Source organism: Rhinopithecus roxellana, chromosome 18 (genome assembly GCF_007565055.1).
Source record: "Rhinopithecus roxellana isolate Shanxi Qingling chromosome 18, ASM756505v1, whole genome shotgun sequence".
Lineage (NCBI taxonomy): Eukaryota > Metazoa > Chordata > Mammalia > Primates > Cercopithecidae > Rhinopithecus > Rhinopithecus roxellana.
The window spans coordinates 4,900,195-4,917,783 of NC_044566.1; the positions used below are offsets into that span (position 1 = coordinate 4,900,195).

The window sequence follows — 17,589 nt, forward strand, 5'->3', positions numbered from 1 at the left end:
AGTTGGCGCAGAAGGTCCCCCAAAGCCCCTGTCACTGCAGCGTCGGACAACGGGGCTGCCCAGGCGGCTGGGAGGGCAGCTTTTCCCTCCCGCTGGGGTGGAAAGAGGAGCCCCGTTCTGTTCCCCACCCAGGACAATGGTCTTGTTACCCTGGCCTCCTCCCCTGCACTTAGGGCCTGGCATGCAGAGAACGCCTGCAGCAGATAGGGAGGCCTCCAACACCTGGCAGGTGTCCCCTGAGGAGCTCCGTGTGGTTTGGAAGGGTGGTTAAACCGGGATCCAGGAGGAAAGCAATTCCATCCCTACCCACATCCCTTGGGCCCTACCAGGCTTCCTCCCTGGCTAGCACCTCTCCTGGATGGCAGGCCAGGTGGCAGGGCTGGAGCAGGCAGGCACACAGGAGATGTCATGCGTACCTGTGAGGATGAACAGAGAGCCTTCAGATGGCCTAGTGCTCGGATCTTGTTATCACTCTCATGGGAGCAGATGGAGCCGTGTGCGGAGGCTGCCACGGAGGCAGAGGGAAAGGGGTTGGGATGGAAGGGAGGAGGCTGGCACCTGGGCGCCTGGACTTGCTGGTCCTAGTCTCCCTCCCCACAAGGAAGGGGAGGCCCCAGGAACCTTGCCCTGGCTGTGCTGGGTCTGAGGGAAGAGGCTCCAAGTGGCAGACCTTCCTGTGCCTACCTGCCTGATGGCAGAGGATACACCACCTGAGAAGGCAGGCTGTAACCAGCCTCTACTCCAGAAGCAAATCTGCCTGTGTGTTCTGAGCTTTGAGCATAATTGTAAATAGCTGAAAATAATGAAAATGCATAGAACCCCTACTCTGAAACCCACGACCTCCTCCACTCCTGCCTGATGGGGTCCTTTGTCTGGGTGGGGCTCCTCCACTCCCCAGAGCCATGGGAGACGATCCAGGAGGAGTCAGTTCATAAAGGGACAGGTGGCCCCTGGGGAGCCAGAGTGGCATGTTTCTGCTGGCAAGAAGAGGTGCAAATATCCCTTTAGCTGGTTTAGCAGAAAACTCACCTATGTTTGCCCACTTTTTCTCACTGCCCCTAAGTTGAGATTTAGGGTCAAGCACCATCCAAAACAGGGTTCTTTCTCTGCCTGATCTGCCAAACCTCCCTCTATCTCATTTAGGTGGCTCTCTCTCCCCAAAGCTAGTGTCCTGTCCTGTGGGGTATCCGATCCTTTCAGGGTCAGCACAGGCCATTACTGTTCCCCCTGTCCGAAGGATGCTGCCCTGTATCATATGAATGTGCTTTCCAAAGAGGCCCTGTACCCAGGTAATCACAGGCCTTCACCCAACCTGAGGGAAATCTGATTTCTGCTCACAGGACAGCTGGTTTCTGTCTCTTCTAGGTAAGATAAATGGCATTCAAATGGGGCCAAGAGGCCCTCTATTAGCTCAGCGTGCAGGGCACTGGTGCTGCATTAAAGCCCCATCCCACAGCCTGAAGATTTAAACAGAACCACTTTCCCCATTTGCTGTTTTCTGAAGTAAGCAACCCATGCGACTGAAAGGGCTTGAAATTGTGTCAAAGTGATGTTTTAATCTCATTGAAAAGTGTATTAAAGGACAAGATGTAATTTATGTGAGATGCTTCGATGAAAGCAGAGATTGGAGTGGATGGTCCTTTCACTCGTGTGAACCTCGTGTCATGTTTATATTGAAGCCTGTGTAGCTAATCTAATTTGCAATAACAGGGATGGCCTGTAAGAAAAAGCATCTCTGATTTCACTTTATTTCTTTTCATATAGAAATTCCCTGTGACTTGTCTCCTCTTGTGAGGGATGCCTTTTCCATTTGAGGGCTAATGAGAGAGGATGGAGGAAAGGCCTGTTGACTCATAGCTGCTGCCCTGGCTTGCAAGCAGCTCCTGGTCACTGGCTCACTGAGACTAAGCTGGTCGTGGCACTGGCCTGAAACACTGTTTTTGATCCCGCAGAGTGAACACTACAGCAGCCCTAGAATGTCAAATTCCACCTGCTCCTCCACACTCTGGGAAGCAGGGGTGGGGGCGTCTGTTACAGGCCAGACCGGTTTGTTTCTCCTCAGAATTTTGGCTTTCCTGGTTTAATCAGATGTCCTGCACTCTTGGACATTTATAATCGGCACTTTTTAATGGGAGTGGTTATGCCGCTGTCCCAGATTCAGCAAAGTCTCATCTTGTACCGGCTCTTGACACTATTGCAGAAACAACACACACCTAGCACTCAGAGAAGGCGCTTCGTGTGTTCAGGATGGCATCGAACACAAGCATTCTCCGTCGATAAAAAACAACATGCGTTAGAAAATTACAACTTTTGTACAACGTAAAAAGGTGTATTCAAACCGTTAATTACGGGGATTTGTGTAAATGAAACTTTAGCAGTGACCCATTTAATTTTCCCGTAATTACTGACAAAATAAGACAAGGCTGAATCACAATACGGTATGTTTATCTTGAAGGAGAATATTGCGCTGACGTGGTTAAACCAAAGAGTAAGAGCAAAAATTTAAAAGGGAGGTGCGTAAGTATAAAAAGTGCACAGAAATCACACCCTGAAACCATCTGGGTTTAAACCGCGGAAGATGGGGCTTAGGCGGCTTCTCTAAAGAACCCGACCGAATTTGAAAGGCGCAGGCATTTTTTCCTCAAAATCCGAGGCTCGAGAACCATCTCCTCTGGCAGGGTCCAGTCTCAGCTCCGCCTCTTGCCTCTTCACCCACTTGGGCATAACTTTTGCGGGTCCCAGAAATCTGGGCAGCAGAAGAGGGAGGGAAACGCTCCCAGCCGGCAGCCGCACTGGGCGTGCACCTGCCACGCGAAGCCAGAGGTTGGACGACGCCGCCGGCCAGGCGCGGCTCCCGGGGACCCCGAAACCGCCTGTGGCTCAGGCCCTACTTGGCAAGACGAGATGGGGGAGTGAGAGGAGGGGTCACTTGCTCCCTCGCACAATAGACTTCCCGCAGGCGAGTGCGAACGGCCTTTTGCTTCCTCCTTCTTTTCCAGGACCCTTAGCGGCAGGAGGGGAAGGGAAGCGGCCCGAAGGTTTAAATTGCCAATTTCCTGATGCAGCCACAGGCCCAGCAGCGGCTCAGCCTAGGCCACCGGGTCCAGGCCTCTGGGCAATAGGCCCGGCGCCCCCTCGAAGCACCCTTTCCCGCCGACCCCGCAATCCTCACTGTGAGGTCGAGAGTGTGGGCAGCCTGTGGTGCCCAGAGGCGCCGGGCGCTCGGCGCATCCGCCGCGCCCACAGCGCTGGGGACCGACTAGGGCTGCCCTCAGCCAGGGGCGCTGTGCCCGTTTGGGTGGCACTCTGACCTGGCTAGGGGTGGAAGCCCAGGTAGAGCTCGTGTCTTTAAGAGCCACCCGACAGAACTGCGCGCTACATCTGCGCCAGCTGGGCTGGGTGGGAACAGCCCGTGCCAGGGCGTACAGGGCAGGTAGGTAAATACTCTGCGCCCCTTGGGCTGGGTGGGAAATACTCCCGTGCCGGAGCGTACAGGGCAGGTAGGCCCAGCCGAGAGTCTTCTCGGAAAGTTTCCCACAAAAGAAGGGCCGGGCAGGCTGAGCGGCAGGAAAAGCCAGTGCTCGGCGGCAAGGCCCCAGAGGCCTGGCAGCCGGCGGCCTCCCAGCTTTGCTCGGGTCTCCCACCGCCTCTCTCCAGGACCGCCAGTAGCTCCGTGGGGCGGAGGGCGCAATGCCCCGCTCTGGTTCCAGCCTTTTTCCTCCCCTTGTCTCCTCTTTCATTCATAAACCTGGTGGCTACAGACGCAGCTTGAATATTGACGTCTCTCCCCCAACTGCTCTGCCGTTAACCCAATTACAGAATTCATCAAGAACTGTGTTGAATTATCTCTTTCCATACAGTATCAGCATTAGCCTAATTAAAAGCTATAATGTCTGATATAATGATTAAATCGTTAGCTCTGCTGTAGGGAAGCAATATTTTGTTTTCCCTTCAATTAGAAGCTGATTGAGGTTTTCAGAGCAGGTCAGCTGTGAAATTTGAATTATATGTGTGAGTACTGCTCACAGGGTGAGCCCCTACTCCAAAGCTCCCAGAGCTTCTCCAAATGCTTTCACCCAGAGAGCTCGGAGGCACACAGTACGCGCGCGTGCGCACACACACACACACACACACACACACACAGTTGTTTGCTCTTCGATTGTAAATGTGCGACTCTCCACACGAATCGCCCGAAAGAAAGCCTGGGTCGCTTTTGAGGAGAAGGACTTTCTTGACCCTTCCCCGCAAACGCTACAGGAACAGCCTCCAAACCAGGACGCCTAGTCAGGCAAAGGAGAGAGCGGTGTACCGGCACGCTGAGAGCGCATGGAGAGGTCTGCTCTGCTGCTATCCCTGATGGCTAGGGCTCTCCTTCCGTTCTCCTTCCACACACCTCTTTTCCCTGGGCTGTTATTATTATTTTTTTCCTTCCTTCAAAACCAAACCAAACCACCACCAACAAAAACTTCTGTGCTACTTTGGCTTCTCCGGCTTTGTTTGGGAACAGTGGAACCAAGTTAGCCCGGGTCAGGGCGCAGATGATGGACTCAGGGCGCCCAGGGACCCGAAAGAGAGGAGCACTCCTCAAGAGCCCCCTGGCCATCACCCGTGCGCCCTGGAGCGTCATCACCCAAAAGCGCGCTCCAGGCCCTCAAACAAGGCCTCTGACTGCCAGAGTGGGTGAGGGACGCAGAGGCAGCAGAGAGCGGAGGGACCCGGTGTCTCGGCGAGGGCGGCGGCGGCCAGCAGACGGCGATCGAGGCGCGCGCCACGGCACGGCCAGAGCAGACGCGCAGCGGGGTCTCAGGCAGGAGCCGCGCGCCCGGGCCCGATGCCTCTTCGCCCGCCGTGGCTCCGCGCGGAAGAAAACCCGGCCTTCTCGCCCGCCCTCTCGCTGCGGTGTCCCCAGCACCCCCGCCCCGCCCCAGCGCGGTCCCCACAGTCGCGCTCCCCTCCCTCCTCGCCCTCACTCCGCGCCTCCTGTTGGCAGAGATGGCCTCGAAGGCCTCTTCCAACTTGAATGGCTCTTTCTTCTCTCTCCCGCGCTTTCTTTGCCGCCTTCTCCTCCTCTCCTTCTGACTACTCTTTTCTCTTTCAAAGCTCCGCCTGGAAACTGGCGGCTTCCTCTTCATCTGCCTCCTTTAACTGTGGCCTCGGCCCTCTGGGGCGACACCAGAGCGCTGAAGCCTGAGCCCCTCAGAGATCGGAGGAGGCACCTACACGTGGCCTCAATCCTCCACCCGGCCCCAGAAGCCACAGGAGCTGAACCCAGGAGGGCAACCGGTTGTGGAGCGGCCACGTGTCCCTGGAGGGTGTCAGCAGGACAGGTCGACTTCACCAGGACCACGAAAGACAGGGCAGAGTTTCTGTCTTCTTTCACTGTCCTGCAGAACTCCTAGCTTGTCCATCGTGCTCCTTGCTTGGGACTCGGGACTGACACTGGGCACAGAAAATCCATGTCTAGATGCCTCAAAGCTCCCTTTCATGCTGGGGGAGGGGGCAGGGAGGGGGGACAAAAGCTAAAAGTGCTAATTACTCCATACAGACAGTTTAAGCTAATGGTGTTAAAGTCCAGCACTCAATTTATTTGAAAGTTGAGGGTTCTTGCATAATGGCTTAATCTATCACATACATACAGGCATATATGTGTGTGTGTAATTTCTAATGATGGCTTGGTTCCGGATTGTCTTTGAAGATGATGACCACAGGTTACATACAACAATAGAAAGTGTCTTTATTTATCCACATTTCTAAGTTGATCTTCGCTTTGGCATTTTGAGCAAAGAGGCACAATGAAGTTTCTGAGTTGCCAAAAAGCAAGTTTGGTCAATCAACAGTGAGAGTAACCCTGTGCCTGGGGGTCTAGACTTCCTATGACATTACTTGGGAATAGGGAAGTCAGTGTTCAAATCTCCAGGAGTCCAGGCTTTGGGAAAGTACTGGGCTTGAAGGAGGTCCCTGCCAACCTGGCTGGAGGTGGAAAGGAGAAGGAGGTGCTTTTCAAACTGATTTTGGATTGTCTTCTCTTTTTAAAGAGTCACTGAGGAAAGAAGTTAGAAGGAGCAAGAAATTGAGGCTTCCAGAAACCATTGATCACCAGCAGGAGTTAATATGATGCTCGTCAATCCTCATGCCAGGAACGAAGGCACAGAGGTCTAGCATGCAGCGCCCTGTGCTGCCTAATTGGCACTGTCTGCTGCTGCCAATCATTTATTGCTTGGCAACAAGTTACACCTGCAGCTTTGGTTTAATACTTATGCAGGTGGCCACACATAGTGTGTGCAGCCGCTTGGGTCTAGGGAACATCTCGTCACTAAGAGGGCTTATGGAGAGCAGCCTGAACGTTGAGCACTAGTGTGATCTCATACGATGCTAAACCATTTTCCTCCTATTTAGATGCTCTGAAAAACAAGGGTAATGTCGTATTTGGAAACAATTTTCTGGACTATGGTAGAAAAAAACTAGACCATTTCAAAGTCAGCTATCCAAGTTCCCCAAAGCATAAAGCATTCCTGCAAAGCACACTGGAGTGCAGGGTGTTTATAAAATAAATTGCTCCATTGATATGGAAAATAATGTGCCAAGCCTGATTCATACAAAGCATTTTCAGGGAGTCTTAAGCTATTTAGTTTAAACTCTAAATTGAAAAGCAGAGGAAAGAAATCTTTCAACTGCTAAGTGGATAATATAGTTCATAATTTGTAAACCATTTCCTTTATTTCAGTCTTGCTGACTTTCCATAACACACTGGATCTCACTGCACACCCATTGCCTCCTAAATTATCAAAGAAAAAAATGGGGCTATAGCGCTCCCAAACAATATTCTTGCTCCTTTTTTGTTCATTCACAATGTAACTGATATTTGTAGGTAGTGCATGGAACAAATCAAAAGATTTAACAAACTCGCCTGGGGAAATAAGAAGGTAGTTGGCAACCCAGTTTCTAACCTAGATATTTAGTGAAAAAATAAAAATGAAATGATGTTCCCTTTCTAATATAATTATATATTATTTGATGAATTTACTATTAAATGCTGAATGGCCTGGAATGAAAGCAGTTTAATCTGCAGAGGGATCAATTGGCTGTTGCACTTCACACTGTAGCAACCCTGCAATAATAAAACAAACCCTACAGTAATAATCATAGCAATTGAGAGGAAATAAAGCATTATTCTTTTACTTTGGACAAGCAACAGGGTCAAGAAATTCACAACCTCAGAATTTTTTTTCAAGAGGAAAAAAAAGGTGTCACGTGTTCACTGCCCCACAGACTCAAACATCTTATTACTCCTATTACCGTTATCATCATCCTTACTGAATATTCCCACTACAAGACAGGCAGACACGTGACATGCGGTGAAGGTTCTACTTTACCAATCTCCATAAGCACTCTCATCTCAGGGTGCCTCGGTGAGGACAGAGGAGGAATACTTGGGCTCAAAAGAAGTCTTTGGACCACTTTCAGATCAGTCTGGTGGAAACGGTAGTGCGAGCGCTATGATACTTGAAACTGAGTTTGAAAATCGCTTTCACGTTCCCAAATCAAAGCCACTTTGAGGTTTAAGAATGATAACCACAGGTGAATGCCTTACTCTTTCCACGAGCCAGGCCTTTCCTTTGCATGATGCAGACCAGCGACTGTGACCTGGTCCTGAGGCCCCGCCTTTCCTTCGGTTTAGATGGTCCCGCGCAGTTCACGCAGTTTTCTCGGTTCTTAGGCAACCAGCTCGTGGGAGATTCACTCCAGAAAAGCCTGGGCTAGATCATTATTTTGCGATTCAACAAACTTTTTCAACTGTTGTTCAGGAACTAGATTCCAGATAGATCTTGTTGTGTTCGGCCTTCCTAGAAATTCCTTTTCCAGAGGAAGAAGATCCGGGCTGGGAAGAGTGCGTGACTATGGTCCCGGCCTCATTAAAAGACTCCTCCCCCCAAAAGTTTAGGGCTCATACTAAACGAAGCAATGGAGCCATGCCCACACAAATACGCCCCCTTCACCCGAATTGTGGGGCCTGGACTGCGAAGGCCTTTGCTGCGAGAGCGGGCTCTGGCGAACTTCAGTGCACACCGCGGCCAAGAGCCGATGCGGGGCGGGGGGTGGCTGAGCCGCCTGATCCTTGCAGAAGAACCTGCAGGGGCCCTGGGAGGGTCTCCCCTGAGTCCAAGGGAGCGCCCCTCCTTTTCAGCACTCGGGTGAACTGAGGGCGACATGCCAGCCCCGCACTCAACTTTCCCCTTCCCTGCAGGCACAGAGTTGGCCGGCGGGGGCAGAGGAGGCGCTGGGTCTCCACTGCGCCTGTTTAAACCTGGCCCGGGGCTGCGTTTCCTCCCCCATCCCTGACGATCCTTTCTTAGTCTTTGCTTTTCAACCCAATCGTTAATCACTCGAAGCGCGCGGGCGAGGAGGGCGAGCTCGGGGTTCGCCGCCGCCGCCGCCGCGCGCGCGCGCGCTCAGGAAGCGGTGTGGCTGTCACCCCCTCCCGGGCTTCCTCCCCCCTCCTTCCTGCTTTGCTCCCCCTCCTTCCTCCCCTCCTCCCCGCTCCGCCGCCCGCGCCCAGTGTATCTACTCCCTCCCCACGTCACTCGCCAGCGCGCCATGCAAATCACCGCCGCCGCCGGCTCCCATTGGCCACGGCGCGCTCATTTAATGGCAGCCCGGGCCCGGCGTATGGCTGCTGGGCCCCGCGCGCCGCCGGCCCCGCGTGCGCCTCCGCTCCGAGCGCACGGCCCCGGGCAGGCAGCGGGCAGCCCATCCCGGGCTCGGTGGCCCCGGCTCTCCGGCCCTCTCCGCGAGCCCGCGCTCCTCCTGCTGTCCCCGGGCCCCTCCCTGGCTGCACCGTAATCGCCCCCTCCGGGCCCCCCTGCGCCTCCTCCCCCCCCCCCCCGCACCGGCGCCTGGCTCCCCCCCGGGCACCTGGGACCAGCACATGCCCAGCGCACGCGGCGCACCGCCCTGCTAGAAGTTGCAGCCCCCGAGTTGGAGGCCGCTGAGGACCGAGCGCAGGAGGAAGGAGACAGCGCACGGCGGCGGCCGGAGAGGAGGAGACAGCACACCCCGGGCCGGGCCCAGCGCACTGCTCCCGGCCCCAAAAGCGGAGCCGCAACTTGGCCACGACTGCACCTGTTTGCACCGCTCCGCCGAGGGCGCCCGGGCTGCGGTGGCGGCGAAGACGGCGACCCGGACCGTCAGCCTCTTTGGCAAGTGATTTTTGCATCAGGAGAAACTTTCCACCTGCGAGCCGAACCGGCGCCGAGTGCGTGTGTTTCTGCCTCTTTTTGTTGTCGTTGCCTCCACCCCTTCCCATTCTTCTCTCCGCTAGGACACCCCCACCCCCGACTTGCTCCGTCTGAACTCCTCTCCGTCTCCCCCCAACCCCGACCGTCTATGCTCCAGGCCCTCTCCTCGCGGTGCCGGTGAACCCGCCAGCCGCCCCGATGTACAGCATGATGATGGAGACCGACCTGCACTCGCCCGGCGGCGCCCAGGCCCCCACGAACCTCTCGGGCCCCGCCGGGGCGGGCAGCGGCGGCGGCGGGGGCGGAGGCGGGGGCGGCGGCGGCGGGGGCGCCAAGGCCAACCAGGATCGGGTCAAGCGGCCCATGAATGCCTTCATGGTGTGGTCCCGCGGGCAGCGGCGCAAGATGGCCCAGGAGAACCCCAAGATGCACAACTCGGAGATCAGCAAGCGCCTAGGGGCCGAGTGGAAGGTCATGTCCGAGGCCGAGAAGCGGCCGTTCATCGACGAGGCCAAGCGGCTGCGCGCGCTGCACATGAAGGAGCACCCGGATTACAAGTACCGGCCGCGCCGCAAGACCAAGACGCTGCTCAAGAAGGACAAGTACTCGTTGGCCGGCGGGCTCCTGGCGGCCGGCGCGGGCGGCGGGGGCGCGGCCGTGGCCATGGGCGTGGGCGTGGGCGCGGCGACCGTGGGCCAGCGCCTGGAGAGCCCGGGCGGCGCGGCGGGCGGCGGCTACGCGCACGTCAACGGCTGGGCCAACGGCGCCTACCCCGGCTCGGTGGCGGCGGCGGCGGCGGCCGCGGCCATGATGCAGGAGGCGCAGCTGGCCTACGGGCAGCACCCGGGCGCGGGCGGCGCGCACCCGCACGCGCACCCCGCGCACCCGCACCCGCACCACCCGCACGCGCACCCGCACAACCCGCAGCCCATGCACCGCTACGACATGGGCGCGCTGCAGTACAGCCCCATTTCCAACTCGCAGGGCTACATGAGCGCGTCGCCCTCGGGCTACGGCGGCCTCCCCTACGGCGCCGCGGCCGCCGCCGCCGCCGCTGCGGGCGGGGCGCACCAGAACTCGGCCGTGGCGGCGGCGGCGGCGGCGGCGGCCGCGTCGTCGGGCGCCCTGGGCGCGCTGGGCTCTCTGGTCAAATCGGAGCCTAGCGGCAGCCCGCCCGCCCCGGCGCACTCGCGGGCACCGTGCCCCGGGGACCTGCGCGAGATGATCAGCATGTACTTGCCCGCCGGCGAGGGGGGCGACCCGGCGGCGGCAGCGGCGGCCGCAGCGCAGAGCCGGCTGCACTCGCTGCCGCAGCACTACCAGGGCGCGGGCGCGGGCGTGAATGGTACGGTGCCCCTGACGCACATCTAGCGCCTTCGGGACGCCGGGGACTCTTGCGGCGGCGACCCAAGAGCTTGCGGCCTGCGCCCGGCTCCCGGCCCGCCCCGGCGCGGCCTGGCTTTTGTACAGACGTTTCCACGTTCTTGTCAAAAGGAAAACACTGGAGACGAACGCCGGGTGACGCGTGTCCCCCACTCACGTTCCGCGGAGCCCCTGGCGATCGCCGGGCGCTGACACCAGACTTGCGTTTTAGACTGAACTTCGGTGTTTCCTTGAGACTTTTTGTACAGTATTTATCACCTACGGAGGAGGCGGAAAGCGTTTTCTTTGCTCGAGGGGACAAAAAAGTCAAAACGAGGCGAGAGGCAAAGCTCACTTTTGTATACCGGCCGGCGGGCTCACTTTCCCCTGCGTTGCTTCCGGACGGCGCCGACCGCCCAAGCCCAAGCGACGCGGAGCTCGTCGCGTTTGTTATAAATGTAGTAAGGCAGGTCCAAGCACTTACAAGTTTTTTGTAGTTGTTACCGCTCTTTTGGGTTGGTTTGTTAATTTATACAAAGAGATTACCACCACCACCCCCTCCTTCAGACGGCGGAGTTATATTCTGGGTTTTGTAAAACTTTCTGTATCTGAGCATTTCCATTTTTTTTTTTTTTTTGATTTTGTATTATTTCTTGTAAATGCATTGTGAAAATTTTATTTTCGGCGTTGTAATGCGGGGAGGAGAATTCAGATTATGTACATAGTTTCCTAAAAAGCCTTTCTTCTTAAAACGAAAGAAGAGCCCCCACCCAAAATGTTTTGAGTAAACCAATTTAAGAGACAGAGCCCATTTTCCCCATACATTTGAAACATGCTATTTTTATGTGCATGTTTTATGAGTTCAAAATGCAATGAGGAAATCTGAAAGGGAAATTATGTGTATGAACTAAAAGTAAGGGAACCCCGGGGAATGGGAGGACAGGATTTTCAAGGAAACTTTTTCAATGGAAGAGAAGGAAGTTAAAACCTACAGGTTATTTTGTAGAGCTGAAGTGTTAATACGGGCCGAGAAATAAAAGTATCTTTTGCTCCGGCTGTTTCACTGCGGGCGGCTGGGACTGCTGAGCTACCTTGCTGCAAGCGGGACGCCTTCCACTTGGCTGGGCGTCTGCGCCACTTTGGTCCAGAGGAGGGAGGAGGAAGAGAAGACCCCAGTGGCGGGACCCGGGACCAGGCCATGGATGAGGAACAAAAGACCAGGGCAGGTCACGGGTTTCCCAATTCCCCAGCAATTAAGATTTCGAGCAGAATTTATCTAAATGTGTTTCGAGGAAACACAATCGCTGAACCAAAACGTACTGCGGCCGAGCCCCCTCCGTCCATCCTCTGCCCCTCCCTCTGGTTTCTTTCTCTTGGGAAAACGGGCAAAATAATTGTGCTGGATTCTCACACACAGAGAGAAATATCGACCATCACACTCCCCCGCGTGAACTGGGATGCAAATTGCTAACCGATGTGAACGCAAAATGCCTATTCATTATTCCTGACGAGATCTTGAGGTTGTTTGATGCTTTAAATTTTTTAATTATATTATTTTCTAGGTGTTTATTGGTACATTGCAGTTTTTTTCTGAAATTTAAAGTTTTCTGTAAAACTTTGTCTTCAAGTAATCTGACAGCATTAAATATTACATTTAAAAATTATACTGTAGCAAATACATTTAAAAATTAATCACATTAAGATGAAATTATATTTTTAGAAAAAAAAAACGCTTTAAATCCAGATGGAAATACGTTGATTTCAGCAGGCTTAGGCTTCCCCCTCATTTTCTCAACACCTTTCCTTGTCCTGGAGTGAGTATGGACTGTCCGTCCAAAAGTGAGCCTATACTATAAGTTTAATGAGAACCGAATTCAGCCTGCATTCGAGAATAGCTTTAAGTATCATGCTAATCTGACTATTGACATGTGTAATTTTGGGGAGTCATTTTGATAATTTTGCTTAAACCACTCATTCGTTAAAGTGATTACAAAAAAGTTCAAGAATGATGTCCACTGCTTTCTAACAAGATAATAAAACCCCCCTCTTTCCTTTTTCTTTATATTTATTTCTTTTGACTATTTGATCCTTTACGAAGCAGTTGTTTCTGGAAGTGTCTGTGTGCCCATGGATGGCTGAGCACCACTACGACTTAGTCTGGGATAAGGGCCTCCCCAAGCCCCTCCGGGAGATGATTTGGGAAATTCTATAATGCTTGTTCTGTTAACTCACTGGGACCTTGAGGGCCCAATGGGACTTTGAGGGTTTTCTCTGAAATATATAGACTTAAAGGACTCTCTCTGAGGTTCTTTGACTGACGTCCACTCTCAGTCTGGCCCCTGTGCTCCCCTGTGTGTCCCCTGGAGTTTCTGTGTCCAATTATTGGCATGTAGGTCTTGGCTCAAGATTAGGATGTGGGCTCCACTCTTCAGGCACAGACTATGGAAAGTTGAGTTAGTGCGCCCGGGACGCCAGGCAAGCGGCCTGTTGTCTCCCCGAGGATGTTCTTACCGTTTGGCATTTTATTGCAGGTGCTTCCTACACAGTCAGATTAAATAGCCAAGGCCAGGTGCTCCAGCCACCTTATTTCCTTGTTTTGTTGATTAGAACAACACGGAAAAAAGCAAATATAAATTTTTTAATGACACCATTTAAAAATATCACAGGGTGGGGGACAAAGAAATTAGCTGAGATTCATTTCAGGATTGAGATTCTATCCCCCTTTCCCCGCCCCCAGCAGTGTCTCTCCAATTCAAATTAGTGGAGAAAAGATTACAGTAGGCCCTGAGCCGACTGTGAATTCGGTGCTTGGCCAAGGTAACACTCATCGTATTAACGGAGTGAAATACTATATGATGATAGTTATTATATTATACGACGACTTCATTCACTTCCCAAATCACAGGGTGGTGCTTCTGTCGCTTAGTCCAATTATGTTTGCAACCCGTGTAGGGAACGCGGACAGGAGTCTTTGAGGCCTGGTGCAAAGTTTGCATCAGTTTGTGCGGGGGCGACGGTGTGACTTGGTAAATCTGCCATTGCGCTCGGGTCCTGCCCTTCAAACTGAGGGTAGGAGAGTTTACTTGAGGGTTTTTTTGTTTTGTTTTGTTGTGGCCTTGTTTTTCAACTCACCCGCCCCTTTGTTGTTGAGATTTTGACGTCCCCTTCCCCGGAGAAACCCATCCGTACTAGATGGATTAGTTTTAAAGAAGACTCGGGCACAGCGTGATCTGCAGATGCGCGTCGGGAGTGTGACTGATAGGTCTATTAAAATCACGCGTGTGGGAGAACGGCACTCATGCTCCCGCGTTTCATTCCCTCGGCAGAGACTGAGCACTGCAGATTTCTCTCTCCGGAAAATTCCAGTTAATTCAAGAAATCCATCCCGGGATGTGTGCCCCCGAAGGCGCACTCCAGGCCGGCCCGGGCTCCAGCGCCCCCTCGACCCCGTCGGCCTCCGGCCGACTCCCGCCCCCGCCCCATCCACACTCTGCCTGGGCCCGGGGGCAGCGGCACCAGAGGCTTGGCGGCAGAATTTAACCCCAGGGCTGAGTCCTTCCTTGGAAACGTCAAGTGAAAAGCAGACTTGGCCTTGGCGCGGCTCTTTCCAGCGTGACTATCTGGCGAGACTGAAAGGCCAGGCCAGATGGGGAGGAGTGAGCGGGGTGCGGGCCCCGGGGCAGGGACTAGGGAACCGGGTGCCCCCCGATTCCGGGGGGTGGGGCAGTGTCAGGACCGAGCGATGGCCGGCGGGGGGGCGCTTGCGTGGAGGCCCAGGCCGGGAGGTGGGGACGCAGGGATCCCCTCACCCAGTCCTCTGCTCCCGCCCCAGCCGGGCTTTGGGACCACCTCCCCTGGCCTGAGGGCGAGCTCTCCTCTCGCTTCCTCCCCGCCTCCCCAGTTCTTCCCTCCCTCTCTCTCTCCTCCCTCCCTGGCCCTTCCTCTCCAGCTGCGCGCCCGCCAGGACCACGCTCCTCCCGCCCCCGGGAGCCGATCAGTGTCGGCTGCTGGTCCCGACGTGTCCCCTCCGGGCGGGGGTGGCCGGGCCTCCTCGGGACCTCGGGCCTCCCGGGTGTACCCCCCTGCCTGCGCCTCTCCAAGTCGCCCTTTCTCCGGCTCTGCCCGCGGCTGAGCCCCGCACACCGCGCCGCTGTCCTTCGGGTCCGGGCACACTGCGTTCCCTCCCCGCCCCCGCCATCCACTCCCACCGCCTCTCCAGTCCCTGCGCCGTCTCCACCGCCCTTTGACTCCGGCACCGAGCTGCGTCTCCGCCGCTGGCCTCTCTCAGCGCGGCCCGGCCTCCTCTTTGTCTTTGAAGCTCCCCCGCCGAGGCCCGCGCGCGGCTCCCCTCTCCGACCCTCTCTGGCCCCTGGGCGCCCAGTGGGAGGCTCGGGGCGGGATGGGACAGGAGTCTGGGGGCGGCCCGCGCTCCCTCTACTAGTCCCCTCATTGCCACGGCCGCGTCCCCGCAGGCTCCGGGCGGGAGGGCACAGGGGTCCCCTGGTGCCCTGGGAGCCCATCTCCCTCGGGTCCGCGCCGGTGTCAGCCGCCGGCGGGGGGCGGGTGGAGATTAAGATGAGTGATGCGAGGGATGGGGCCGAGGGTTTTGTGTAGAAGGAGAGCAGGATTAGTGGAGAGAAAGTGCTGACCCGGGGTCGGCCGCAAGTCAAACCCTTTTACACTCAGCCGGCGGAACGAGCACGTCTCAGGCCGGACGGCAACAAGTGGGCGCGGAGGGAGGCGGAGGAGAGGCTGGGTACCCGCCGAGTCCGGGGTTGGGGGGGGAGGGGACGCGGCCACAGCGCCCCAGGCCCGCAGCGTCCTCGGGGACGGACGCCGAGGGGGGCGCGCACCAGCTAGCCGGGCGCGGACTGGGGCCTGCGGGGTGACTGGCTGCCCCCAGGACTCCATCTCCTTCAGAAACACCTGCCTTTTCCATTTCCCGGGGTCGCTTCGGCTGCTCCTCTGGAGGGAAGACTGGGGAGAAAGCTGCCTGCGCTCTCTGCCCCAGAGGCTCTGTTTTAGAAACTGTTCCTTAATTTCCATAAGAAACAAAAATCGCAGGAAGGCCTGGCTCCTCTCCCGGACCTGCGTCCCCAGGCTCTCCAGGAATCCTCGCCTTATCCGAGCTTCTTCGCAGCCCTGGATCTATTTCTGGGGGGCGTGTGTGACGCAGAATCGGGGTATAAAATATCGATGCTGTTTGTCACTACACTGCCTTCTCCACCCGGGCGGTGCGCGTGGTGTTTTTCATCACGGAGGGAAAGCCGCGGCTCCGCGGGAAAGGAGTGAAAACCGAGAGTGGGTGAAGAGGAGAGGGAGGTCAGGGGGCAAGGGAAGAAAGCAGATGAATGAATCTTCCTTAGCAGCCAAGCTGGAAATTTGTGCTGAAAGTACAACAGCAAGAGTTTTCACATGAAAAACGCATGAAGAACCTAAGCAAGTGATAGATCCAAAGACAGAAAATGATCATCTATTTTGATAGTAAAAATAAAAAGAACAGAATTGACATTTTCGTCTAAATTACTTTTTATCCGCCGATATGAAACACCAACACTCAAACAAAAACAAAGAACAACGCAGTTTTTAAAAACAACACAAAACAAGCAACTCTGAGTGAATGACCTGGCCACAGCTTACCCTGGGTGACATGGGGGGACTGTGGTGGAAAATGGGTTCTGAGTTCAAAATCAAGCCACAGAATGCTGCCTGGCAAGTTGCTAAGCGTGACTTGTGGGGAAATCGTGTCTGCGGCAGAAACGCTGGACCTTGTGAGTAATTCCCAATGCCCCCTAGGCAGCTGGCGAGGCTGTAATTGCCCTCCGCCGCTTCAGAGCAACCATGTGGGTGCATTAAAGACGTTGTTTGTGGAGAGCAGCAGGTCATCACATGCAAAGCCTTGAAATAGTCAGCCAGTCAAATCAGTGGAAAAAATCCGCTTTTGTTAGATTTTGCAGTTTCAGGAATTAGGCATTCACTGCAGAGCTGCAGTTTTGAGAAATTGCAATGTCAGGCATGTTCCCAATGGGGAAATATTGTGAGTGTGGAGGAACGTGAGATGGGGTTTGACAATGGGGAAACTGACAAGAGTCATCACCCAGACATTGTTTTCTCTCTGAGCACCCCGGAAATGCTAACGAGAGATGATATTTAGTGGCAGCAGTAGCACTCGGTGCTAGTCCTATGCACTCCTACGACACAGAAACGAGAGTCTTAGGCATTTCACAGGATGGGTCCCTGGAATTTGCAGGGCAGAGGTGCCTTCTAGCTACCTAAAACCTATAAACGGTAGACTCGTGGTGTCAAGATCAACCTGAAAAAATTCAAAGCAGAGGCCAACTTATTATTTGCGTTCTAAGTAGCAGAATAGAAGGAAAGCCAGGTGGGCAATATTTTAACCTCAGAAAGGATTTAGCAACCTCATGCTTTAGGTAGTTCAGACTCTAGTGGGACATTTCAGTAAGTGCAAAAGCCTGAACTTCAGTGGCGAGAGTGTCCAGGTAGATGGAGAAGCAGAAGCCAGCTGTTCATGTTAGAAATTGAACTGAAGAATGAAGTTTATCCTTGTAAAAACTGGCCGTTTTCACCGTGTCATTATGCAGGTCACAGATGAGCTCTGTGTCCTTGGGCAAATGTCCTTACCTCTGAGTCCATTTCCTCAGATGTAAAACAGAAATTACAAAACCAACTTCACAAGGACACACCATCTAAGGTGTAGGCAGTGCCCAGCAAAAAGGAAGCACTCGATCCAGAATCATCTGGAGTGCAAGCCCCTGTGAACTCAGGACACATCCAATGGACAATGGGGACATTAAGTGCCAGATCTGGTCTCGGCAGGAAACAATGGAAATAATACAAACCACAGTCTTTCCACGTATTCATATAAATAGTGATTTCTCTTTAAAGTTGCTTGACAGTTATGACATTAGTTCTTTCATCTGTTCAACAAGCGTTTATTACAAGTTTGTTATGTGTTCAAGTTGAGTATGAA

The 17,589-nt window shown here is 54.6% G+C and overlaps 1 protein-coding gene and 1 long non-coding RNA gene across 2 annotated transcripts in view; both read left to right on the forward strand.

Moving 5' to 3' along the window:
• LOC115894583 overlaps positions 1 to 17,589 on the forward strand; it is a 134,249-nt gene that overhangs the window by 84,906 nt on the left and 31,754 nt on the right. The gene's annotated exons all lie outside the window — the stretch shown is intronic.
• SOX1 (SRY-box transcription factor 1) lies at positions 8,928 to 13,500 on the forward strand. Its single transcript, XM_030922245.1, has one exon. The coding sequence runs from the start codon at positions 9,435 to 9,437 to the stop codon at positions 10,605 to 10,607; it is 1,173 nt and encodes a 390-aa protein (XP_030778105.1). The 5' UTR covers positions 8,928 to 9,434; the 3' UTR covers positions 10,608 to 13,500.

What these genes read in the sequence shown, in the direction of transcription:
- SOX1 (XM_030922245.1), top strand. Translation starts at nt 9,435, where the DNA reads ATGTACAGCATGATGATGGAGACCGACCTGCACTCGCCCGGCGGCGCC.